Source organism: Macaca nemestrina, chromosome 7 (assembly GCF_043159975.1).
Source record: "Macaca nemestrina isolate mMacNem1 chromosome 7, mMacNem.hap1, whole genome shotgun sequence".
NCBI classification, from domain to species: domain Eukaryota; kingdom Metazoa; phylum Chordata; class Mammalia; order Primates; family Cercopithecidae; genus Macaca; species Macaca nemestrina.
In genome coordinates, this window is record NC_092131.1 from 850108 (window position 1) to 878022 (window position 27915).

The following is a 27915-nucleotide window of genomic DNA, read 5'->3' on the forward strand; positions in this document are numbered from 1 at the left end:
CCATCCCAATCCTGGGTATATTCCCAAAGGATTATAAATCATGCTGCTATAGAGACACATGCACACATATGTTTATTGTGGCACTATTCACAATAGCAAAGACTTGGAACCAACCCAAATGTCCATCAGTGACAGGCAGGATTAAGAAAATGTGGCACATATACACCATGGAATACTATACAGCCATAAAAAAGGATGAGTTCATGTCCTTTGTAGGGACATGGATGCAGCTGGAAACCATCATTCTCAGCAAACTATTGCAAGAACAGAAAATCATACACTGCATGTTCTCACTCATAGGTGGGAATCGAACAATGAAATCACTCGGACAAAGCAACGGGAACATCACACAACGGGGCCTGTTGTGGGGTGGGGGGAATGGGGGAGGGATAGCATTAGAAAATATACCTAATGTAAATGACGAGTTAATGGGTGCAGCACACCAACATGGCACATGTATACGTATGTAACAAACCTGCATGTTGTGCACATGTACCCTAGAACATAAAGTATTAAAAAAAAAAAAAAAAGATAACCTGAGATCTCAGGGAAAGTCCCTGTATTACTGTGAAGGACACAGTGAGGAAAATCTGTATGCGAGCAGACCCAAACCTCCCTGCAGGGAAACAGGAGGGGACAGCATCGTAGATGCTGCTCAGCATCACCAGGGGGTGCTCAGGAAACCAAGGAGTGCTCAGGACACCATGGGGTGCTCGGAACCACCAGGGGTCGCTCAGAACACCAGGGGACACTCAAAACCACCAGGGGACGCTCAGGACACCAGGGGGCGCTTAGAATCACCAGGGGGTGCTCAGGACACCAGGGGGCTCAGAACCACTAGGGAGCACTCAGGACACCAGGGGGAGCTCAGGACACTAGGGGGTCCTCAGAACACCAAGGGGTCAGTCAGGACACCAGGCGGCACTCGGGACAGCAGGGGGCGCTCAAAACCACCAGGGGGCACCCAGGACACCAGGGGGCGCTCCAAATGACCAGGGGGCACGCAAGACATCAGAAGACACTCAGAACCACCAGGGGGCACTCAGCACAGCAGGGGGTGCTCAGGACATTGGGGGCACTCAGGACACCTGGGGGCTCTCCAAATCACCAGGGAGGGCTCAGGTCACCAGGGGATTCTCAGGACCTCCAGGAGGTGCTCAGGATACCAGGGAGTGCTCGTGCACAACAGCTACAGGGGGCGATCAGAAAACCAGGGGGATTTCAGAAAAACAGGAGGCGCGCAGGATACCAGGGGACTCAGAGCACCAGGGTGTGCTCAGGACAGCAGGGGACTCTCAGGACACCAGGGAGGGCTCAGGACACCAGGTGGGGCTCAGAACACCAGGGAACACTGAGGACACGATGGTTGGGGGGAGGTGTGGCCAGAGGCACTGAGGACAATACTGCTCCCTTAGGAGGCAGCTCCACATCAGGTCCCTGGGTTGGGGCAGGGAGGAGGATGAGGGTTCCTTTTGGATCTGGACACTAACCTGTTGGGAGTTTTCCTGCTTCCTTTGTGGATTCAATCATTGGCAGATTCTTCTCAGGTATAAAACTCTGCTTTCTTGTATTATGTAATGTTTTTGGCTTTAGAGGCTGCCAGAATTACATAGTATTGTGAGAGGATTTCTTCTTAGTGTGTGCACAAGTGAATGAAAGCTGCGATGTTAGGGGTGGCTTTGAAAGCTATGTTAGGGGTGGCTGAGGACAGTTTACAGGAAATGGTCATTACTATAGAAGGCTACTCATTTCTTTGCACATTTGCATAAACAATTGCAGTTAATGCACTAAAAACTGCATGCTTTCTTGTCCCTTTTTCTTAAATGTCTCCACTCTAAGGCCAATAATCTAATCAAGCTGGGTTTCAAAGACCACCAATCAAGTGAAGTCTGTTTAAAGAAACACTTTGTAAAGAAAATATGCATCTTTTATTAGTCAGCTTTAAATTTTACATTGCTTTACAAATATTAATTTGGTAAATAGAATCTCATAATTATCTTCAGTAATTTAAAATCTCAAAGCCATGTCATATTAAGTAATCCGAGGTTTCTCACTGTGAATTAAGGTTTCTAAACATTAGAATAGTAAGAGAGTATAATGAAATTTTTGTGAAGTTTATAAAGAAAGATGAGGATATGTTTTTTGCTTTAAAATATTTTGTTTTCCAGTTTACAGGGCATTTCTACTGGTTTTAAATTAACAACCACTGTTTACGTCTTACCCTTTTAAAAACAACTGCTGAGTTTTTATTAATATTCCATAGCTGGAGTTTTGAAGTAAAAGCTCTAGTGTCTTTGTATTAGTGTGAATGTGTGCTGGTATGTATGTGTTAATATGTAGGTATATATATGTCGTTATGCGTTGTGGCTACAAGGTACAAAATTGCCTTTAAAATAAGTAACTATTTTTAAATAAAGGAGCCCTAAATACATTTTAAGTACCTGTGACATAAATTAATATTTAATAAATGAGCTGGCTTTAAAATCATTGTGAAAGCAAAATTAGAGATATTTTCAGAATTATCAGCTTACCTTATTGTTTATATTAATTGATCAAGTGATATTCTATTTAAAATCACAGCTAGATGTGATATGGTGTGCAAATTTTTTATAAAGATTATAAAATTATAAACCTAGTTAAAGCCAGAATGATTTTTGTTATTTGGCAAATAATATGTTTAATATTGTTGTTTTAATAAAAAACAGGTAGATAGTTATTAGAAAAACAATCATTTAATTAAACATAAGATTTTTACTTAGGTAAATACATGAAATTCATGGGTTATAACATGGTTAACAAGGAAAAGACTTTAAAGTGTGAGTATTATAGCTTTCTTAAATAATCTAGGTAAACTGCTTAAAAATAAACTAGGTAAATGTAATAAAGTAAACCTTTTGCATAAACTTGTTCTACAATTTAAAAATGTAAAGTTTAATTAAGTAATAAATATTGACTAAATGTTTAAGTCATTACTAATTGTTTTAAAAAATATATACTATAAAAACTTATTTTTTAAACAAATTTGTTCTTACAAAAAGAACTTCTTTAATTCAAAGATTTCTTATAAAACATCATAAACATACCCAGTAAATAAGAGACATTTAAACAAAGTTACAGACATAGAGAAGTATTTTTGGTAAGGAAAGTTTAAAAAAATTATATGAGAAAGAATCTTGTATGATAACATTTATCCTGAAATAAAAATGACTTTATTTAAGGAAGAGTGATGTTTAGAATAAAACAATTTGTTCAAGTATGCCACAAACCATTTGTGTAAGTCAAAAGAAAGTTTATAAAAAGATAATTTATTAAAAATAACTTCATATTATCAAGTTGACCATAATTAAAGGGGAAGTATTTATAATAGTCTTTACAGATAACTGGCTTTCATATAAAAATATACTAATGCACTGAAGATTGGGTAGAAAAACAAAATTGTCATAAAGTGTTGATTTACTCAATACAATTATGAGATATTTTAAATTTTAACCCAAAATTTAACCTCTATTGCATCTTGCTATTTAATTTTTTCTCCTTTTGAAAAGCCTGGAGAGGATCTCAAGTTTTTCATCGGCTCCTTTAATATTTTTTTTTTCTTACAGCAGGTAGATTCTAACAGAGTTAACTTCTAACAGTTGTAAGCTTCTTCTTTTTTTTTTTTTTTATTATACTTTAAGTTCTAGGGTACATGTGCACAACGTGCAGGTATGTTACATATGTATACTTGTGCCATGTTGGTGTGCTGCACCCATCAACTCGTCAGCACCCATCAACTCGTCATTTACATCAGGTATAACTCCCAGTGCAATCCCTCCCCCCGCCCCCCTCCCCATGATAGGCCCCGGTGTGTGATGTTCCCCTTTCTGAGTCCAAGTGATCTCATTGTTCAGTTCCCACCCATGAGTGAGAACATGCGCTGTTTGGTTTTCTGTTCTTGCGATAGTTTTCTGAGAATGATGGTTTCCAGCTGCATCCATGTCTCTACAAAGGACACAAACCCATCCTTTTTGATGGCTGCATAGTATTCCATGGTGTATATGTGCCATATTTTCTTAATCCAATCTGTCACTGATGGACATTTGGGTTGATTCCAAGTCTTTGCTATTGTGAATAGTGCTGCAATAAACATACGTGTGCATGTGTCTTTGTAGCAGCATAATTTATAATCCTTTCAGTATATACCCAGTAATGGGATGGCTGGGTCATATGGTACATCTAGTTCTAGATCCTTGAGGAATCGCCATACTGTTTTCCATAATGGTTGAACTAGTTTACAGTCCCACCAACAGTGTAAAAGTGTTCCTATTTCTCCACATCCTCTCAAGCACCTGTTGTTTCCTGACTTTTTAATGATCGCCATTCTAACTGGTGTGAGATGGTATCTCATTGTGGTTTTGATTTGCATTTCTCTGATGGCCAGTGATGACAAGAATTTTTTCATGTACCTGTTGGCTATATGCATGTCTTCTTTTGAGAAATGTCTGTTCATATCCTTTGCCCACTTTTTGATGGGGTTGTTTGTTTATTTCTCGTAAGTTTGTTTGAGTTCTCTGTAGGTTCTGGATATTAGCCCTTTGTCAGATGAATATATTGCAAAAATTTTCTCCCATTCTGTAGGTTGCCTGTTCACTCTGATGGTAGTTTCTTTTGCTGTGCAGAAGCTCTTTAGGTTAATCAGATCCCATTTGTCAATTTTGGCCTTTTTTGTCATTGCTTTTGGTGTTTTAGACATGAAGTCCTTGCCCATGCCTATGTCCTGGATGGTATTACCTAGGTTTTCTTCTAGGGTTTTTATGGTATTAGGTCTAACATTTAAGTCTCTAATCCATCTTGAATTAATTTTCGTACAGGAGTAAGGAAAGGATCCAGTTTCAGCTTTCTACTTATGGCTAGCCAATTTTCCCTGCACCATTTATTAAATTGGGTATCCTTTCCCCATTTCTTGTTTTTGTCAGGTTTGTCAAAGATGAGATGGTTGTAGATGTGTGGTATTATTTCTGAGGACACTGCTCTGTTCCATTGGTCTATATCTCTGTTTTGGTACCAGTACCATGCTGTTTTGGTTACTGTAGCCTTATAGTATAGTTTGAAGTCAGGTAGCATGATGCCTCCAGCTTTGTTCTTTTGACTTAGGATTGTCTTGGCAATGTGGGCTCTTTTTTGATTCCATGTGAACTTTAAAGCATTTTTTTCCAATTCTGTGAAGAAAGTCTTTGGTAGCTTGTTGGGGATGGCATCGAATCTGTAAATTACCTTGGGCAGTATGGCCATTTTCACAATATTGATTCTTCCTATCCATGAGCATGGTATGTTCTTTCATTTGTTTGTGTCCTCTTTTATTTCACTGAGCAGTGGTTTCTAGTTCTCCTTGAGGAGGTCCTTCACATCCCTTGTAAGTTGGATTCCTAGGTATTTTATTCTCTTTGAAGCAATTGTGAATGGAAGTTCATTCATGATTTGGCTCTCTGTTTGCCTGTTAGTGGTGTATAAGAATGCTTGCGATTTTTGCACATTAATTTTGTATCCTGAGACTTTGCTGAAGTTGCTTATCAGCTTAAGGAGATTTTAGGCTGAGATGATGGGGTTTTCTAAATACACAGTCATGTCATCTGCAAACAGGGACAATTTGAGTTCTTCTTTTCCTAACTGAATACCTTTATTTCTTTCTCTTGCCTGATTGTCCTAACCAGAACTTCCTACATTATGTTGCATAGGAGTGGTGAGAGAGGGTATCCCTGTCTTGTGCCAGTTTTCAATGGGAATGCTTCCAGTTTTTGCCCATTCAGTATGATACTGGCTGTGGGTTTGTCATAAATAACTCTTATTATTTTGAGATATGTTCCCTCAATACCAAATTTATTGAGAGTTTTTAGCACGAAGGCTGTTGAATTTTGTCAAAGGCCTTTTCTGCATCTATTGAGATAATCATGTGGTTCTTGTCTTTGGTTCTGTGTATATGCTGGATTATGTTTATTGATTTGCGTATGTTGAACCAGCCGTGCATCCCAGGGATGAAGCCCACTTGATCATGGTGGATAAGCTTTTTGATGTGCTGCTGGATTCGGTTTGCCAGTATTTTCTTGAGGATTTCTGCATCGATGTACATCAGGGATGTTGGTCTAAAATTCTCTTTTCTTCTTTATTAGTTTTGCCAGTGGTCTATCAATTGTGTTGATCTTGTCAAAAGACCAGCTCCTGGATTCATTGATTTTTTGGAGGGTTTTTGTGTCTCTATCTCCTTCAGTTCTGCTCTGATCTTAGTTATTTCTTCCCTTCTGCTAGCTTTTGAATGTGTTTGCTCTTGCTTCTCTAGTTCTTTTAATTGTGATGTTAGGGTGTCAAGTTTAGATCTTTCCTGCTTTATCTTGTGGGCATTTAGTGGTATAAATTTCCCTCTACACACTGCTTTAAATGTGTCCCAGAGATTCTGGTATGTCGTATCTTTGTTCTCATTGGTTTCAAAGAACATCTTTATTTCTGCCTTCATTTCGTTATGTATCCAGTAGTCATTCAGGAGCAGGTTGTTCAGTTTCCATGTAGTTGAGCGGTTTTGATTGAGTTTCTTAGTCCTGAGTTCTAGCTTGATTGCACTGTGGTCTGAGAGACAGTTTGTTATAATTTCTGTTCTTGTACATTTGCTAAGGAGTGCTTTCTTTCCAACTATGTGGTCAATTTTGGAATAAGTGCGATGTGATGCTGAGAAGAATGTATATTCTGTTGATTTGGGGTGGAGAGTGCTGTAGAGGTCTATTAGGTCCGCTTGTTGCAGAGTTGAGTTCAATTCCTCGATATCCTTGTTAACTTGCTCTCTCGTTGATCTGTCTAATGTTGACAGTGGGGTGTTGAAGTCTCCCATTATAATTGTGTGGGAGTCTAAGTCCCTTTGTAAGTCTCTAAGGACTTGCTTTATGAATCTGTTTGCTAAGACCCTTGGTAAAGCACAGTATTAGGGTGGGAGTTACCCGATTTTCCAGGTGTTGTGTGTCTTAGTTTCCCTTGGCTAGGAAAAGGGATTCCCTTCCTCGCGCTTTCCAGGTGAGGCAATGCCTCACCCTCTTCAGCTCTGGCTGGTTGGGCTGCACCAGCTGACCAGCACCTATTGTCCGGCACTCCCCAGTGAGATGAACCCGGTACCTTAGTTGAAAATGCAGAAATCACTCATCTTCTGTGTCATTCGCGCTGGGAGCTGGAGGCTGGAGCTGTTCCTGTTCAGCCATCTTGCTCCCGATCAGAAACTTTTTAGTTGTAACTTTCTAACTGCTATTATTGTCTGATGCATTTTATCTTAAAGTTCTAAATAAAATGCTTGATTTCATTATAACATTCTGCACTCGGCTTTTCTTTAAATGTTTAATTTTTCTATGAAATAAAAATCTTCACTTGTAATTCAAGACATGTTCTTCCTATGTCTAATTAATTCAAATACTTTTTTCATTAGAGTTGACTTGCAGGTTATCTACATGGAGTTCCCCACAGGGGAAAACAGTCACACTCCATAAGTTTTTTGGGTTTTTTTGTTTGTTTGTTTTTTGACATTTGGTAACTGTTTTAAAACAAATTTTATATTTTATTGAAATAATTCCTATGTAACTGTTAAGCTTTTCAACTACTTAGGAATACTGAGATTTTAGCGATATATAAATTAAAGGTATTACATTCATGTAACTATCTGCATTATTTTTAAAGGCCTTGTGCTGCTACATTACTGAGGTTTGACTGCTAGGTCTAAAAAGGACACAGAACACTTTGGGAGGCAGAGACTGGTGGATCTCCTGAGGTCAGGAGTTACAGACCAGCCTGGCCAATATGGCAAAACCCCATCTTTACTAAAAAATACAGAAATTAGCTTGGTGTGGTAGTGGATGCCTGTAATCCTAGTTGTATGTGAGCCTGAGGCAGGGAGAATTGCTTGAACCCAGGAGATGGAGGTTGCAGTGAGCCAAGATCATGCCACTCTACTCCATCTTGGGTGACAGAGTGAAACTCCATTTCAGAAAAATAAATAAATAAAATTAAAAAAAAAAGAAGGACACCAAGTCCCACTAAATCTTAAACACTGACAGCAATTAAAGCCCCATCTACAAATCTGAAATAAAATGACAATAAAATTAATCATACCCTTAAGACACAAGGTCAGAAATTAAAACTACTCAACCACTCCAGGCCCAGGGACTACTACAGAAGAAGTGCTTTGTAGGATTATAAGAGCTAATGTTGACAGATAAAATTACTTGAGAGTTTTTTCATCAATTAAACATTAATATTAAATGCACACTAATGCAAGGCTAAGATCTGGGCCTTTATGTCAGATTGACAAGGATTCTTGAAGAATTAATCCACTTTTTAATTTAAAATTATTTTTAAAGTTTATAAAAGATCTATGAAAATTATATTTTTTACTAAAAGTAATTATAATTTAATAGATTTATTTTTCAGAATTGAGAGACAGTTTTAACTTTTCTCATGCTGTTCTTATAAGGGGTTATTATTTAGAAAATTAATTCTTCTCTTTCAAAAATAAAAGTTTTTTTTGAAATCACTGAGTTGTCACTTGGCTAAATAAGTAACTTACTTTACAATAATCTGTAATCCCATTTTGTAATATCAAGTGCTTTACACTTTTGGTATTTGACAAACTTCACAAAATAAAATTGTGAATTCTGTCATTTGACCTCATTATTCTTTCTTGATATGAGTTTCCCTGAAGATGAAAAGGAATGTATTTAGTTTATTTGGTATAACTAAATTGTACAGGAAGCAATGTTGAATTTGAAATGGTGTTTAACTTTGGGCTATATTTATAAAAAATGTGGACTATATAGTTGTAATATATTTACATAAATTAAAGAGCATATGTTCCCAAATTTTATGATATGTAAGTGATTTTGATATGTCTTAGTATATTTGATCAGTAGTAATTATGATTATTATGTACAATTTTTTATCACAGAAATAACCAAATTTTCTTCTCAATTCTGTCTTTAGCCATGGCTGTTCTAAAACTTCTGTCATCCACAATTGTTGTTTTACTTTGATTCTATATCAGGTGGCTTTTCATAATCCATAGAATTTTGAGGAATACTCTTAAATATATGATTGTGACAATTTTATAAATTGTGCCATTGGTACAGGGAGAAAAACTTCCATGACTCTCATTGAGACCTGATGCATTTATGATGATTGTTAATCTAATATTAAGCAGGACAGGACTGAATTCCATGAACTGAACCAACAGGAGACTGAAATAATTTTTATGGCTTATTCTTTAAAGCATTTGCTGAATACTTATTTTGTTTTTCAGAATGAAGAAAACTTTGTCCTGTAAGCTATTCACAGTTTTTAACAATTGAGTATATTATACTCTATTGAGAAAAAAATAGAAACATAATTTCTTCTTCTCTTACATAAATTCTCCAAAATTTGGAAACTGTGAGTATTCATATATTAAAATAGTTATTTGCATAGGTTCAATAAAAATCTGCTTTGTTCCATAACAGGGCACAATTGGAGACAATGTTCATTTTGCCAAGGCTTTAATTGAATGACATATTTTCAGATTTACTTCGTAAAATGGATCTAACCTGTAGAGCTGATAAAGCCTCTTGGAAAAACTAGTATGTAACTTTTTTTTGAAGGGCCCTGAGCTGTAGAAAGTAAATAATTTTACTTTCTGACAGGCCCAGGAATAGCAGGTTTTCTTAGAAACTTGAAAAAAGAGAAAGTAACCCAATTCATATAGCTATCTAACGACACAGATAAAACATTGACTGGGCTTGAGAATTTTAAAGATTCTATCCTTAGATTCTTTATAAAAAATTTCCAGCAAAGTCAGTTTATGAATAAGATAGCCTATGTAAAAAAAAAAATAGAAAACAGAAAAGAGAGCTAATATGTTGACTGATTATTTTTGCTGCACCTTATACAAAAAAATCAGGCCAAGTATAATAAGCCTAAAACTTATTTTACAAATACATTGGTCCTAGTATGATATTTGTCTCTAATAAAATTGAGTCATTATAGAGAGAAATATTACTTCAAAATAAACTATAGTGCATCTGTTATTACATTTGAAAATTGTACACTTATTTTTCAATTTATATTATTTTATTCAATTTGGATTGAATTTAAACTTTTTCTTTGCACAACTCTCTAAAATAATATTTTCAGCTATTTTCCTTTGTAAATTTTTGTTCTGATTTGAAATCAGCAGAAGTTAAACTGTGCTTTCTTACAGCTAGACAACTTAAAATCTAAAAGAAAATAAAATCAATGATGTGGTTTGGCTCTGTGTCCCCACCCAAATCTCACCTTGTGTTGTAATAGTTCCCACATGTCAAGTGTGGAACGAGGTGAAGATAATTGAATCAAGGGGGCTGTTTTCTCCATACTTTTCTCCTATTAATTAGTGAGTTCTCACAAGATATCATGGTTTTATAGGAGGCTTCTCTCTTCACTTGGTACATCTCTCTCCTGCCGCCATGTGAAGAAGCACATGTTTGCTACCACTTTCATGATTATAGGTTTCTTGTGGCCTACCCAGCCATGCAGATCTGTGAGTCAATTAAACCTTTTTTTAAAATAAATTACCCAGACTCAGATATGTTTTTATGGAAGCATGAAAATGGACTAATACAGGAAACTCATTTATATACAAAAACTCATTTTATACCTGCCTACTGTGAAGGGAAAATAAATTTGAGACCACCAAATCACTAAGCTAAAGAGAAGAGTCAAGCTAATGTTACAAGAGATAGAAAGAAATTTTTTAGATAGATAGGATGAAAGAGTCTCTGGCAAAAAGTTTTCTTTTAACAAAAATCAGCTTAGAAACTAATTTTCTAATCACATACTGTTCAAAGAAATCACTTATAACGAAGTACAGCCTGAAAGATCAGGCTGTAAAACATAGATAAGCAGCTCTCACAGAGAGGGTGTTTCTGGGTGTAATCTCCAAACTTCACATATACAGGATGGGTCCCAGTAAGAACAGTGGACCTTCGTGAGCACATTCATTTCTTTTTCCGGGGAAACACTAAGATAGGAAAGCTGGAAGCTTGCATGGGGTTTGGGATGCCAGCAACTGCAAGGAGGTACCTGGGACCAGGCACAGAAACTCCTCCTTCCCTTTTTAGCACATGCATGGTGGAAGGAGATAAGTACCATGGAGTAGACCAAGCGAAGTCCCCATCTGCATAAGAAAAGTATGATTTGGGGCTGCTAGAGTCTTTGCTCTATGCAGATGGCACACCTGATCCTAACTATTTTTGCACCCTGTGTTGAAAATATACCCTCACCCCACGAGCACATTTATAAAAAATCCTTACATTTCACTGCAGCATGGCAACCCATTTGGGAAACCTCTCTGTGACAGAGAGGTTCTTTTTCCATTTACCCATTAAACTTATGCTCTAACCTCACCCTTTGTGTGTCTGTGCCCTTGATTTTCATGGCCATGAGACAAAGAACCTTGGGTGATATTCCAGAAAACAAGGCTGCTATACTGGAAAGTGATTTGGGGAAAGCCTTTCTATTCTATTCAAAGTCATTCCTTTGAGGCTCACCTGAGACAAATACATATCTGATTGCTTCCTCTTCAATATAATTTATGTAAAAATTAGGATTCACTGAGTCAGACTAAATTGTGTATTCAGTGGAAGGCTAATAAAGGACTCAAAAGAATGCAACCTATTGTTTCTTATCTACTTCTAACCTGCAAGCCCACATTTTGATTTGTCCTGCCTTACAGAAACAAAACAATGTACATTAGACATATATTGATTGATGTCTCATGTCTCTCTAAAATGTATAAAAGCAAGTTGTACATCATTCACCTTGGCACATGTCTCGGGACTTCCTAAGGCTGGTCATGGGTGGGTTCTTAACTTTGGCAAAATAAATGTATTAGTCTGTTCTCCTGCTGCTAATGAAAACATAACCAAGACTGGGTAATTTATAAAGGAAAGAGGTTTTATTGACTCACAGTTTCACGTGGCTTGGAATCTTTCACAATCATGTCAGAAAAGCAAGGGACATCGTACATAGTGGCAGACTAGAGAGCTTGCACAGGGGAATTCCCCTTTATAAAACCATCAGATCTAATGAGACTTATTCACTCTCATGAGAACAGCATGAGAAAGACCTGCCCCAATGATTCAATTACCTCTCACTGGGTCCTCCCAATGACACATGAGAATTGTGGGTCTACAATTCAAGATGAGATTTGCATGGGGACACAGACAAACCACGTTAATAAACTTCCTAAATTCACTGAGACTTGCCTCAGATATTTGTTGTTTACCCTACTAATGTACAGCCTTCAGAGTTACAAGGCCTGTGTCAGTTTTCCAGGATTGTTTCTCCTTTTTGTTGTTTGTTATTCCTTCCTTTATTTTTTATGTTTTACTTCTCTTTTTCTTCCACTGTTTTCTTATTAATCAGATGTGAGACTCCCAACATTTGAAAGATAAGTAACAATGAGCTGTACTAACAACATGGGATCTGCTAAGGAATAATTCATCCTACCCATGAAAGATAAAACAAAACAGCAGACCAGAAACTCATTGGCTTGTAAAATGCTTCCTCTGAAAGATTTTAAAAAGGAAAAAGTGGGGAAATATGGAAGGAAAATAAAAACTTGTGATCTCAATTCATTATATCATGAGGGGGAAACAACCTAAAGGATGATCCACGCAAGAAACTGATTTTCCTTTCATTCCGTAGAAAATAGCTAGAAATGAAAATTTAAATATTTTCACAGATAGTTAAAATTTGTTTGTCGTTGAAATATGTAGCGCAGGAGAACCACTTGATTTTCTATTTCCCTATATGCTTCTTTTTCATTACAACATGTAAATGTTCATATAATCCCCTTTTCCCCTCTTTCCAGCTTTTTCCCTTTATATATTGAAAGCCATAAAAATCGTCTTTGGGGAGCAGCACTGAACACACAGTTTTTGTGATTACTTTTGTTTTTCTCCCAGGCATGCCGTGAGTTTGGCAAAATTAATTTTAATTTGATTGACATCTCTCTCAGAAACCTTTGGTTTACACTAGGAAAAATCCAAAATCAGGAGCCAATTACTGTAAAACTCAGCCATACAACTGTGTGTGTATATGTGCGTGTGTGTGTGTGTGTACATGTGTGTTTTAATTTTTGTGAGCTTTGGGCCATGTAGTTCTCTCTGTGGAGATACCATTTGGTGTGATTTTGAATAGAGAATTCTAAAATAAATAAGAGGCTCCTAAGAATTCTCTTAAAGTTTCTGGACTTTCATTGTCAATGCATCTGACAGTCCCAGGAAAGAGACTCTCTAGTGGTTTCATAGAATCTGTGCTTGGGCTGTCACTGCAGTTTACTGGGTATAGTAATGACAAGTCACTGTTTCAAGAGACAATTTTAAAATCATTAGATGCTGCTGAAAGAGCATTGTGAACAGGGGACAGCCCCTTCACTCTGGGAGAGCGACATTGGGAGAATATGCTCTGTGAGCCCAAACAGCACCCTCCCCTGCAGGGTGAGGGCAGAGCTGCAGGGCAGGCCCAGAACCCACTCAACACAGATGTCAGCCCTGGAGCTGCTGCAGAGGAGTCTGAGGAGTAAATTTTTCCAGCACCTGAATTACACTTATTTCAAAACAAAAATGCTATTAAAACGTTAAAATAAGTAATGTCCAGGCAAAGTAGCTTACACGTATAATCTGAGAAATTTAAGAGGCTGAGGTGGGAAGATTATGTGAACCCAGGAGATTGAGATCATCCTGTGAAAAATAGTGAGGCTTCATCTTTATTTTTGAAAATTAAAATAAAATAAAACATAAATAATGCAAAAACTGCGATGTGTCTTTACATATCCCATCATACTTGGAGCATTTACCTAACCCAATGAGTTGATGAGGATCCAGTTTGAAGGGAGAAAATTTGAGAATTTTCAGAAATCTTAATAGTTGGAAGATGTAGAAGAAATAGAAGTTTGTCAACTCAATGTGTGCAAATATTGAGAGACACACTCATGCCAGGAGTTCAACTCGCAAAGGGCAAAACCGAAAAGCATTTGAGGTTGTTAATGTTCCATCTGAAGGTGCGAGCATTTTGAGGATTATGTCCTGTGAGAGTTTGTTTCTCTGTTAGAGGAGTTCTGTATCCATGAAGTTCTGGACATGCCAGGGACAAACATCAGTAAACAAACATCAGAACTTGAACCTCAGCTTCCCACTGTTACATTCTCCATGTGTCATCTCTCTGTTATTTCTCATGCTAGATCAGGTCTTTAGCTATGAAATATTCTGCCTAATTAACATGTAAATAGCTTGACGTCTACAGAGTTAAATACCTATAGGGTTTTCTCCTGTTTTTCCCAGTTGTTCCCTCCCACAGCTCCAATATTCTCCACTGTTTTCATCACCTTCTAGATCTGCTGCCATGCCCTGCAGATTAAGGATTTGATTCCACAACAGAGAGGAGGTGAATTTCGATGAAACTTTGGTGAGAACCTCAGTTTTTATCCCATTTCCTCTAGGGCTCCACCAGTACCTCTGGGGTGATCCCCTGCAGGGTGAATCCTTAGTTCTGTAGTGCTGATGAGGGGGGTGGGTCTGAATGCAGTTCAGAAGTATGGGCTTACCTTCTCTCTCAGACAGACACTTTGGGAAAGGAAGATTTTTCTGACTGTCCCCATTCTATGACAAAGGGATTCGATTGGATAGGAATGCTGACAAAAGAAAACCTTAAGCCAAATTAAGTTTAAAGGAGTTTAATTGAGCAATGCATGATTCGTGAATTAGGCAGCCACCAGAGTTACAGCACATTCAAAGAGTCTTCAGGGCAGCCACGTGGTGGAGAAAGATTTATAGATTTTTGAAAATGATGTCGAGACATCAGAAGTGAGGAACAGAAACAGCTGGGTTGGTTACAGGATGATGTTTGTCTCATTTAAAAAGTTTGCACACTCGAGAGTGTATGAGTGGTTGAGCTGTGACTGCTGGAATTGGCCAAGTCTCAGCTATAGTTACAGGTGCACACTCCTAAGTTAGGTTTTCAATCTTGTCCACCTATTCAGGTAGGTTACAGTTTGTTCACAAGGAATAATAAGAAATAAATAAAAGGCTCCCAACACATGTTTGTAGCTTTATCTTGTAAGAGGCTACATTTCATATGGCAGCCTCGGCCTCAGTTTACCTGACACTATGGCTTTGTTTGTCTCTACAAGAACTTGTTTCTCCCAAGGTTTCCTTGATTGTGAAAGGAAAATAAATCTTTGGGTGCCCCATATCACTAAGCCAAAGGGAAAAGTCAAGCTAAAAATGGTTTGGGGCAAACCCACCTCCCATTCTTTCCCTAAAATGACAGGTGCTCACGTTTTTAAAAGCTACACACCTCCTTCAAAATTTGACCACAAGGAAAATCCTTGTGGACCAAGGACAGACAGAGTGTTTTTTCTGCTCACGTAAGTCAAATGCGCATCTGATTGCTCCCTTTGCTCTATTGTTTCCCTAAACCAGACTAAGCTTTATGTGACTATTCCTGTAAATTGTACATTCAGTTAAACGCTAATCAAAAACTCAAAAGAATAGAATCATTTGTCTCATACCTACCTATGACCTAGAAACTCTCCCCCCAACTTCAGTTTGTCCTGCCTTTTTGAACTAAATCAACATATATCTTACATGTATTAATTAATGTCTCATGTCTCCCTAAATTGTATAAAACCAAGCTGTGCCCCACAACCTTGGGCACATATGTCAGGACTCCCTGAGGCTGTGTCACAGGCATGTCCTTAATCCTGGAAAAATGAACTTCCTAAATCTATTGAGATTAGTCTCAGATACTCCTTGGTTTACAGGTTCATTTCTTATCTCATAACTTCAGTTATCTGAATTATTAAAGAAAAGTTGCCAAATATGTCATTCTTCTGTTTATCTGTTATTGTTGTTGCAAACATAAATATATTTATAAAATTTATATATAATTTATCATTTTTGTACATTACCAAATTGAGTAGCAGATTTATTAGTAAGACCCAGTGTAATGAAAAAATCAAATATCAATTAGTATCTTAATAGAAAAACAAACTATGCTACATTTGTTTGCTGAAATGCTCCCCATTATTTATGAAAAATAAACACAGCATAAAATGGTTTAATTCTTAGTATTTCTATTGATAAAAATAAGCCAAATATATGAGTATATACTATATTATTTTATTCTTATAAATTATAGAAAATAAAAACTAGTCCAAAGAAATGTGAAAACATCAGTAGTTTATAAAGAAATGGTAGAAAAAGGGAAGGAGAATAATAAAAATAAAAGATCAAGAGGAATGCTGAGGGGAGTTGACTTGTCATCTTGAAAACAGATTTTCTTTTCAGAGATTACTATTGCACAGGTTAAATATGTGAATTTTATCATCTGTCAGTTCAAACTTGTAAAATTTATTACAAGTAAACAACTGAAACTTTAGACAAAAGAGGGATGATAGGAAGGAACAAGTAGATTTGTTAAGTGTCAGATACACCAAAAATGTATCTGTGTGACCACTAGGTATCTCTGTAGTTTTGGTAAATGCAGCAACTCTGTCCAAGAGTTGGTTCAGAGAGCAATTGAGGCCAGCTGTGAGGAGCATAGGCCCAGATACTAGGACTCACTGATGCCAGATGTAAGCCCTTAGACACATACCTAGACCCTCCATGTGTGGGTTCACTTTTACATCTGTAAATAAAGAATACACTGATTCCTAAATAACATAATTTATACACATAGGTAAAAATAACAAAAAGTATGATAGTTGTTAAATGTTTACACAGAACAATATCACAATAAGACAGATTTTTCCCAAATGCAATCATTGCCATAAAAATCTCAAAGGATGCTCTCATCTGCTCTGGGACCTGCCCTCTCCTCAGGTGTCCAACCCCAGAGCTTGCTATATAGTAGGAGATATGCAAATAGGTCCCTCCCTCTGCTGATGAAAACCAGCCCAGCCCTGACACCGCAGCTCTGGGAGAGGAGCCCCAGCCTTGGGATTCCCAGGTGTTTTCATTCAGTGATCAGGACTGAACACACAGGACTCACCATGGAGTTTGTGCTGAGCTGGATTTTCCTTGTTGCCATATTAGAAGGTGATTCATGGAGAACTAGAGACATTGAGTGTGAGTGGACGTGAATGACAGAAACAGTGGATATGTGTGGCAATTTCTGATCATGGTGTCTCTGTGTTTGCAGGTGTCCAGTGTGAGGCGCAACTGGTGGAGTCTGGGGGAGGCTTGGTTCAGCCTGGGGGGTCCCTGAGACTGTCCTGTGCAGCCTCTGGATTCACCTTCAGTAGCTATGCTATGCAGTGGGTTCACCAGGCTCCAGGGAAGGGTCTGGAGTGGGTATCAGCTATTGGTCCTGGTGGTGACACATACTATGCAGACGCCGTGAAGGGCAGATTCACCATCTCCAGAGACAACGCCAAGAACTCCTTGTATCTTCAAATGGACAGCCTGAGAGCCGAGGACACGGCTGTGTATTACTGTGCAAGAGACACAGTGAGGGGAAATCAATGTGAGCCCAGACACAAACCTCCCTGCACGGATGCTGGAGGAAATAAGCTGCAGGGGGCGCTCAGGAGTCACTGATTAGCACCAGCCCCAGAGGCAGGTGCACACTGAGGCTGATTTCCTGTCAGGATGTGGGACTTCATCTTTTTACCGTTTCTCTAGGGAATCTCTTTAAGTTCAGAATTCTGTGCTTACCAGTGTCATCTCTACATATTTTTAAATGATTATTTTAATATGAGAACCTATTCCCATACGCACAAAATGCAGATTGATGCTTACAGAGATGAAAAGTCCTCAACCATGGTCACCAGGATCAGAATCCTGAGGAATCTCAGGGGTGCCTGGTAAGTCTTCTCCAATCAGACTCAGGACAGAAACCTCTCTGACTAAAACAGTCTTTAGGAATTTTGATCACAGCCAATAGAGAGTCTAGATCATGGTCAGTGTCATGTAGAACCTCACAGGTTTCACGTCTGACCCTTTTCCTGACGCTAAAGTATGCAAATCAGTATCAGCACTGCTCTGGAGCCCCTTTTGCTCTTAGTCCATTCTATTTCTTTTTATTTGTTATTGTTGTTCTTGCTTTTCCTTGTACTGTTCCTGTTGCCTATAAAGTGGGGATGTAGTTCATGCTGTCAAAGCTGAAGGCCTCAAGTCCATTCCCTGCAGCTCAGGTGTGGCTCAGGCTGTGGCTCCTGCGTCCACGTGGGAGAGGCTGATGGGACTTTCTTCTCTCCCATTGCTCAGCACCCTGCAGTGTGTTGTGTGGAGACTCACCTGGGAATGCAAGTGGCCAAGAGTAGTGAAGGGGATGAGCTTGTGTGGACAAAATGGGATGTGGATGTGAAATTTATCCTGTCCTGTGCAAACTACCACAGAGTCACCTTCTTCACCAGTAGTATTAGAAAGAGTGTGTGAAAGTTTTCAGAATAAAAATGGAGCCACTCGTGTTAACGCCCTGAAAAATGGAACTAGGAATGACCATGAAGGAAGTTTCTCATACACATACTCCTGATAACAAGAACTACCATAAATGGATTCTGCTTAACCACAACCTGGGATAGAAGTCACTACAACCTTACAAAAAATCACGACTACAAGGACATCTTCCCAGCAGATCACTGTTTAACCCTATACTGATGACAACCTTGGTATTGATTTTACAAGCACGGGAAAATCCTCTCAAAACAACTTATGTAACTCACCTCATTTTCACTTCAGAAACCTGTGGATTGACATCCTAGTCACTGCTGCATTTGTTTTTAATGGTAATTAGCCCCTTTACAATATATGAGGCTGTTTTTCTCTGATGTCTCTGCTAAAACAAAGAATTTCCAAGTCGACAGCAGTAAAGAAGCTATTTAGGAAGATGTGATGGGAAGGCATTTTTAACATCCTGTTGAATGTTTCCGCATACCACGTTAATCCCCTGTAATACTTTGCTGTATCGGCCTGTGATGAATCAGAGTATAATATTGAAGGTAAAATGGAAAACACGTGGGCTTTTGATGAATCAAGTCATAGGGTCATAATGTGTGTGTCCTTGAGGAAGGAGACCATGGGTTGTAAGTTCTAGTGGAGGTACCTTTGGCAAAGGGAGTTCCTGAGTTTGTGAACATTATGCTACTTGTAATTTAAGGTTGCAATTTATGATTTATTTTTACTTAAAACTTTCCAGAAGATATTTGGCAGTAAGGACAGGGTCGCAATTGTGTATGACTTAGAGAGTTATTTTGCAATTGTTCCTGTAAGGTATGCACATTGCTCACTTGATACAGAAGTTCAAATGTCACAGGTGGGAAACCAGAAATACAGCAAATTTTCTGAACTGTCATGGGTGTAGTTTTTGGCAAGGAAGGGTTTCATGTCAATCTGAAAATAAACAGACAGCAATAAATCATATTCAAGTCCACGGGGAGTCTGACCTCTGTCCCTCTCTCTTATAAGTACAAGGCTTTGCCACATCCAAAGTATTCTTTAGGCTCCAGGGTATGAAATGCTTTTGGACTGTGGAAGCTAACAGGTGTCCCCTCAAGCAGGGCTGAGGTATCTGGGGAATGCAGAGTTGTGTTCATGAAGAAGATGGCATTATTGTATCTTCTCTTGTGCCTAGTGACAGCTCCCCAGCGTGAGTGTCTCAGATGTCAGACGTGGGTCTATGTGGTGAGTGCAGGTACATGTGACTGACAGGGATGGATTCTCCATGTACTCACATGCCCTGTCCCAGGAGCAGCTGCAGGAGTCAGCCCTGGACATGAAGACCTCACATTGATGCTCAGCCTCACCTGCACTCTTTCTGGCCACTCCATCACAACCAGTCCTTACTACTGGACCTGGATCTGCTAGTTCTCAGGGAGGGGCTGCATTGGATAAAATACATTGCTAGTGGTGGTGGGAATCCATCTGTCTTGTGGAAAATGGCAGCATTTCCTTATTTTATAAGGCATAATAATGTTACATTGTGTACAAATACCACATTGTCTTTATCCATTTGTCCATCGACGGACACTTAGTTTTCATATCTTGGCTGTTGTGAATAGCACTGCAATAAGCATAGGAGAGCAGGTATCTTCACAAGGTGGTAATTTCATCTCCTTTGGGTATATTTCCATAAGCTGGATCACTGGTCATATGGTATTTTTGTTTTAATTTATTTAGAAGCCACCACACCGTTTTGCATTGTGGTAATTGTGAGAATATAGAATGTCATAACCACTATGAAGAGCAGTTTTAGATTTGAGGTATAATCCAAAAACAGATAATGTTTTATCATGGCTCTTCATATGAGGCTCTAATAAATCTAGAGGAAGTCTAGAAAGTTTTCCCACCTTGGCCAAAGATGAGTTTTCCCCTAATTATCTTTGAGTCAGAATATTTGCAGAATGTGAGATGGAGTCTTTTGGCAGGATTCAGGATGATTCATTAATAAATAGTAATGACAGAGAAAAATAGAGAGATAGAGACATGCAGAGAAAGAAGAAAGAAAGAAAGAAAAAGAAAGAGAAAGAAAGAAAGAAAAAAGAAAGAAAGAAAGAATATGAATCTCATAAGAGGAAAATCTGCTGGATATCAGTGTTGGGTTTTCAGTCATAGACACATCTGTATGAGCGAGGAACCATGCAGTCAAGTGAGGAGTGGAGAACATGTTCAGTCCAAAAATCAGTGTATTCTCAGAGGCACCCATTGCCTCATCACATAGGTGGAGAATTTTGGAAACCAGTGAAGTGTGAGTTCACAATAAGTGATGAAGCTCTCATGTTTCCATAAACTTTCATTAATATGGAAAGTACTTCTATAGATCACTCATGCACAAATATACAAGATGTGTTTTAGCTTTTACGGATGTCTAGAGAAAAATAAGTGAGAAAAGTTTTCCAGGTTAGGGAGATCTGCTTAAGTTGAAGATCCCATAGGAGAGTGTCTTTGAGTGAATACTGGTCTATTAACTAAATAGGTCAAAATTCCCTCTGTTGGAGTAGCCTTCCAATTATGTAGATTTCTTTATTCCTTCTTGAGTTGTGAAACAGAAACCCAAGGATTGACTTACTGGAATTTGACTGCTGCATTGATAAAATTTCTGAAAAGGTTTCTTCCAATGATTTGAGAATTACTTTCCTGTTTTTCACTCCGGGAAATGAATTTTCACAAGGTTTCAGAACATCATGTTTCAGGTGCTTTACTTAGACTCTTCTTGGGGGCAGTCAGCTTTCTTCTAACCATGAGCTTATTTCTTCTGCAAACCATTCAGTTTGTGCCTCTCGTAAGAATTATGAAACTTTTAAACTTCAATGCACTGAAAATCGTGCCCCTTGAATTAAATGTTGATTGGCACTGACATGATGTGGCCACTCTTGTATAAGTGTCCTATGTTATGGGCTCAACGTATCAGTGGACTGAGAATCCTCCATTGGATGCCTCTGATTGTGGCACTGAGCAGATTGACAATCCTCAGAGTCATCCATGAAAAAGAGAGTCCTGAGGTTCGTGGGGTTCTTGGATATATTCAGGTGAGTGGAGGGGAGAAACAGGATTGGGGGCTGCCAGCCATTTCAATAACAGTGGGAATTATTAGCATCTAAGTTTAAAGGTCTACATTATTCCAAACACCCTGCATGCCAGGCCGACGGGAAGAAATCCAACCACACAGCGGCTCCATAGCAACTCTTTAGTATAGTTGGTAGTGAGGCTGTTTCAGGGAAGAAATGTCCACTCAAGTGAATCAATGATGCTTCTCTGAGCTACAAGAAACAGTGTATTGGGCCCAGGTTTCTCTGAGTTCAGTGTGATGATTACACTCAGCTGCTGCTCCAGTGAGTTTAAATGGGTATGTGGCAATTCAGATACACCTGGCTGTGGGGTTTATTATATGTAAATCTGAGCTACATAAACAAAGAGGGCATGTCTGACCGTATGAGGGTGCAAAATCCTGGAGACCCCTCACCCCACACTGTTGTGGTTTTTGCTCCAGTGACCTCCAGGTTTTTTGTATGAGAATTGCGATTATTTCATGGCTAAGTCATCAAGAGACATAAACTGTGAGAAATACACACAGAAACTGCTCCAGATAGAAGATCCAGGGGAAGGACCTTTCTAGCACCTTATCTATGTAAGGGAAGGCAGTCCATCTCCATTACAGACCCCTCACAGCAGGCTTCCTTTATCATGAAAATGGGTTAAATTAGCCAATAGGGTAAGAATCCTATAATATTCCAGCCGGTAAAGGGAAAGCATCAGTTTGACCTCTGGAGACTCTGTGTATAGGACAACTTCCAGAGAAAGAAGAGCACTAAATTATTAAGATTCATTTGTAACTTCATATGATACTTCCGGGATGCACAAATTAAAGATGAAGGTGTGGCAGTGCACAGGCTCTATCAGAGAAGGAGAACAGGGGAACTGAAAGAGATTGGCAGAGAGTAGGACAAGGACAGAAGAGCGATCTGAAGCCTCTGACGTCAACTCTGTAAAGACAACTCCCGTATTGACTGCCGATTCTGTTACCATGGGCCATTTGCAGGGTTCCTAGCTAAGGAAAAAGAAAAAAAAAAAAAAAACAAACTGCATGCCCTTCCCAAGTCTCCACTTGTATCCTGTTTGTCTTAGCTCTCTAGGACAAAAACATGGCATAAACCTAGACCTAGTGTCAGTGCAGGAGGCACTTTCTACAGGCTAGACACTGGGAAGGAGGAAAAATGTCTGTTATTGGAATAGGAGATACAGAGATGGCTTTCATCTGAACTACAAGAGCCTAATGAAGAAACACGACCCTGCCCAAACCCCTACAAGTTCTTGTATTCACTGTGTCTCCACTGATTTAGTGCATCTGGAGCTTCAGAGAACTGGCTCCCTCCTGTGTCCTAGAATCTTTTCTTTGGGTCTTTCTGCAGAATTCAATAGGTTTAGTTAGGCCAATCAACTGTTTCAAGAGATGGTGTTGGCGGCATATATTGTCGCTGAAAAAGTATTCTAAGCCAGGACACAGTCACTTCATGCTGGACTAAAGACTCTGGGGAAAATGTTTTGTGAGCCCTGACAGAAACCTCCTTGCAATGTAAGGGCTGGGCAGGAGGGGCACTCAGGAGCCATGCAGCACCGGGTCCAGCCCCAGAACAGGAGGCTGGGGAGGAGGGTTCCTCTCAAGGCCTCGGTTTTCCTTCATCAGAAAAAAAAAAAATCTAAAATAACTGTTCAACAAGTTGCTGATATACGTTCAAATATCCTGCTACAATGGAACAATTCATATAACTTAAGGCAGTGATAACTATTTTTTAAATTGGGCTTCTAGGATTAGAAATATCTTAATAGTGAGAATATGAAGAATAGGCATGATTTTACTAATTCAATGGATACAGAATTGCAGGAGTCACTATATTCCTATGAACAAAAAATTCAGATTTCAGTGTTAAGTAATGTTGCCTACATTGTGTGAGTGACAGGGCAGTGGTAGATCTGAGTGTGGCAGGTACACAAATGTAAGGACTCAGAAATCAATATGGAAAGATCAGGATCTCTGGATACGAACTGAAAGTCTGTAAATACTTCACAAAATTCTAATAAACAGAGATGAATATAAAATCCATAATTATCCAAAACATAAATTCCTTGGAAGTTATTTTGGGAGCATGAGTTCATAAAGAACTCCAAACTCCTGTTTCAACTTCTGACTCCTCGTGTCCATGACATAAGAAAATCATCTCCAATTATACACCTCAGGGCAATTCTGTAAACCCAGAGTGTTTCTGCTGAAGATCCTGGGGAATCAAGACACCAGGCAGGTGATGGAGACACTGTCTCAGGAGCGCCCAGCGGATCTCAGGGGAACCTGCTGGAGAGTCACATGGAACATCCACAGTCAGTTTCTCAGAGTCAGCAGTGAGCTGTGCTTGTGCCTGAGGGGACCATGATGGGGCGAAGGCATGTGCTCAGAGTCATGGACAGTTATAGTCCAGAAATGATCAGATGGTCTTGACGCTAATAAAATATGGGATCAGAGTGAGGAGCGTAATCTGTGGGGACTTGTTCTTCAGTGAAAGGATCCTGTCCATGAATAGCAGTGGAGCAGGGCATGCATTTCCTCAAGCAGGATTAGGGCTTAGACCATCAGCATCCCACTCCTGTGTGGCAGATGGGTCATCTATCTTCTCTTTCTCATCCTCGATCAGGCTTTGAGGTATGAAATAAACTGTCTCATGAATATGCAAATAACCTTAGATCTACTGAGGTAAATATGGATACATCTGGGCCCTGAAAGCATCGCCCAGCAACCACATCCCTTCTCTACAGAAGCCCCTGAGAGGAAAGCTCTTCACCATGGACTGGACCTGGATGGTCTTCTGCTTGCTGGCAGTAGCTCCAGGTAAAGGATCAACTAGTTCCAGGGCTGAGGAGGGGATTTTTTTCCAGTTTAGGGGACTGTCATTCTCTACTGTGTCCTCTCCGCAGGGGCCCACTCCCAGGAGCAGCTGGTGCAGTCTGGGGCTGAGGTGAAGAAGCCTGGGGCCTCAGTGAAGGTCTCCTGCAAAGCTTCTGGATACATTTTCACCAGTTATGTTATCAGCTGGCTGCGACAGGCCCCTGGACAAGGGTTTGAGTGGATGGGAGGAATCCACCCTGGTTATGGTAGCACAAGCTACGCACAGAAGTTCCAGGGCAGAGTCACGATTACCGCGGACATGTCCACGAGCACAGTCTACATGGAGCTGAGCAGTCTGAGATCTGAGGACATGGCCGTGTATTACTGTGCAGCAGACACAGTGTGAAAACCACATCCTCAGAGTGTCAGAAACCCTGAGGGAGGACTCAGCTGTGCTGGGCTGAGGAAATGTCAGGGGTTGTTCAGTTTAAGACTGTTTAGAAAATGGGTTATATATTTGAGAACAATAGAAACACAGTCTAACTGTAAGAGAGATATTCCATTCAAGAGCCACCATATAAGCCAAATTGACAGAGTGGGAAAGGCCACACTCAATAAAGTTGATACAAGCATTCCATGAAGGAGCTACTGTGAACAATTCACATTAGATGCATAAATAATTTGTAGCAAGGTTATTTGATCATGTGTTAAGGGTAAGTATGATTCTTAAAAAGAGGCAAAATTGTCTTTCAAATGTTTCTGTCACTCCTTACCATAAATTTTATTTTAGAGCAGTTTTAGGATTGCAAAGAAATTGCACAGAAGGTGTGAGAATTCCCATGAATCCCTGCCCTGCACAGGCACAGCCTCCTCCACCATGACCATCCTGCACCACAGGCACAAATCAGTTACAATGGATGAATCTACACGGACACTTGGTTCTTTATTTTTCTGATGATCCGCTAATATAACAAACCTAAATGATCTTCAAACACCTAGGTATATTCAATGGCTTTCTAGAAATATTAGTCAGAGGGAAAGTGAGTTGAGGCTATTACCATTTGAGCACTTTCTTCCAAAGTCCACAAAATATATATTAATTTGGAGTTTTTCTTACTTCTGGTTTACAATGCCCCTTCCCAGAGAATAATATTTTTAAGCTTTTAGTGAGGCTGGAAATTGAAAAAAAAAATTTTTAAAGAGAAATAAGCTTTCCTGTATTAGGCTGACTTATCCCAGAGGCAGCAATAAGCACAGCCCAGACCCAGGAAAAGTCTTAATAATATTATCTAATGTGCTTCTGAGACTCCTCCAGCACTCCCTCAACACAGGGAGAAGAAAAAGAATTTTTCCTTTGTTTTACGGTATGAGTTTATAGATTCTTGTTCTCTGTAACTAGTAACTTCAAGTATTCTGTTTTATCTAAGAAGTACAATGAAGATAATGAGAAGCCTGAGCAGACCTGAACTACAGTGGTCTAGGCACCATAGTGAGTGTTATGAGATGTGTTAACAGTGCAAGGCTGTTTGGAGCAAAACCTAGATAACAGACATCTGGGTTGCATAGCAATGGTCATGTGCAATCCTGAGTTATGAACCTGTTACAATGTGACTAACTGTCTTTGTCCTGCCTCTGTATCCCTGCTTTTGTGCCACTCTAAGCCTGCTTCAAGCTAGCCCACCCCATTTTGTGAAGCGTGTATAAAAGTCAAGTGCTGTCTTTGTTCTGCACCCAGTCTTTGTTTGTTGAGTCTGCTGGGTCTGAGTGCACTCAATAATAAAGATATCCTCCTGTATATAGGACCTCTCTGGTCCTCCTGATTCCACAACATTGCAGCCAGGTTCATATCTCTAAAAGGCCAGCAAGTTCTGGTCAATTCCATAATGAAAATCCTTTAATGAGAGTTGGCAAACCTGACAATAAGAGACTCAATGTATAATACCCTAGAGTTGGATGAGATACACCGTAAGCTCTTGGGTGGCGGTTCCGAATAAGGTGGATTGTGCAGCAAATGCAAACACATGCATGGGACCCAGGCAGGAACAAAAGCTTCCCTTTACAAAGTGCGTGGCCCCTGGAGGGAGCCCTCACAGAGGTGGGCAGTGGTCACCTTTGCTGACTGCACATTAGCCAGAGGGATAACCATGATTGGCCTTGCAGGGAAAGAGCACCACTGAGGTCACAGGTTATGAAAATATTTGTCATCCTCCAGCTGAGCAAGTCCATCTGCTTGCTTGTGGGTGTCAGCCTCATGGTGGATACACGCTGGGAGATGACAAGATGCACATAAACCTCCTCTCACTAACTGTCCACTCCCACACACTCAAGACCCACCTGTGCTCCAGAAAGGAATATGTGCCTGTGGAAATAGACAGAGCTTAAGTATTTTGTTACCTTGTGAATATACTGTGCAAAACCACACGTTTCAGGAAGATTAGCTCACAAATGTTTACCAAGTGACTGAAGGGCAGTGGCGGGTGAGGTGACGGGACAGCCTCAGGGCTGCACATGAGGAGGGCTCCCTCCCCCATGCAGGCTTCTCCTCCAGGAGCTGCACCAGGAACTCAAGGAGGATCAGGGAGAATTCTGAGAACACCCTACTGTGGAGCTGCCTAGAAAAGAAGAATACATACAAAAAAATAGAACTCTGAGTAATATATGGGTATTTGTTCATGAAAACTCTTTCTCTGAAAGGTTGTGAAGATCTTGAAATACCCCTGATTAGCTGAGGACAAACATTTAAACCCTACTTCCACAGGGAGTTCAAGCAGGCTGGATGTGTCCTTCTATGGATGATCGTCCCCACCCCCTTCTTCTTCCCAGCTCATCCCTGGCTCTCTGTGCAAACAGTTCTCATCAGTGGAATGTGCTTGATGAAGTGTTCAATTTTCTCATCTTCTATGTGGTCATGAATTTTCCTCATCTGAGGTTTAAAAACTCACCTGCATTCAGCACATGACAGCCTAAAATCTCTTGTGGGCAAAACAGCAACAAAGGCACCCACCACGGTTGAGCATCCCGTGTTGCTGACAGCGAACACCGGGGATCAACATCGTCTTCACAATCCTGTGTCAGAGCATCGCCTAAGTGATTTTCAACAGCAACTCCCCAGGAGAATCAGCTGAAAACTACTTGTCCCATTTTCCATACAGATATAACCCCTCTATTTTCCTGAAGAAATAGAAAGAGCTGAATGCTGAATACGCTGAATGTCTACCAGTTTTGCAAGCTTGTGAATATATCACTTTCTAATTTCTGACCTGTGCAGACCACTCTACAGACTTTTCTCACTGGTGTGGCCAGCATTCTGGATGTCAAATGTAACTGAACTTCTTCATATAAGTGAACACAAACTCCTCATGGTTGCAGTGTTCACTGAATGGAATTGGAAATAAAACCCACAATTATCCATAACACAAATTCCTTAGCAGTTTTTTTGGGATCATGAGTTCATAACCTGTAGACCAAGAGTCCAAGAGTGTTTCTATTGAAGAGCCTGGGGGATCAAGACACCAGGCAGTTGAT

At 39.6% G+C, this 27915-nt stretch overlaps 1 long non-coding RNA gene and 2 gene segments (V, D, J or C); 2 read left to right on the forward strand and 1 right to left on the reverse strand.

Annotated features, from left to right (window-relative positions):
* The window catches only part of LOC139364041 (immunoglobulin heavy variable 4-4-like), a 91972-nt gene that overhangs the window by 8453 nt on the left and 55604 nt on the right, over positions 1-27915 (forward strand).
* Positions 14734-27422, reverse strand: LOC139364046 (uncharacterized). Its single transcript, XR_011625238.1, has 2 exons — positions 27333-27422; positions 14734-27002 (listed from the first exon to the last, which is right to left on the reverse strand). It is a non-coding gene; the product is annotated as an uncharacterized lncRNA (long non-coding RNA).
* LOC105471463 (immunoglobulin heavy variable 1-46-like) lies at positions 24308-24831 on the forward strand. The segment is given in 2 exon segments: positions 24308-24393; positions 24480-24831. Coding segments are annotated over 2 exon segments (363 nt in total).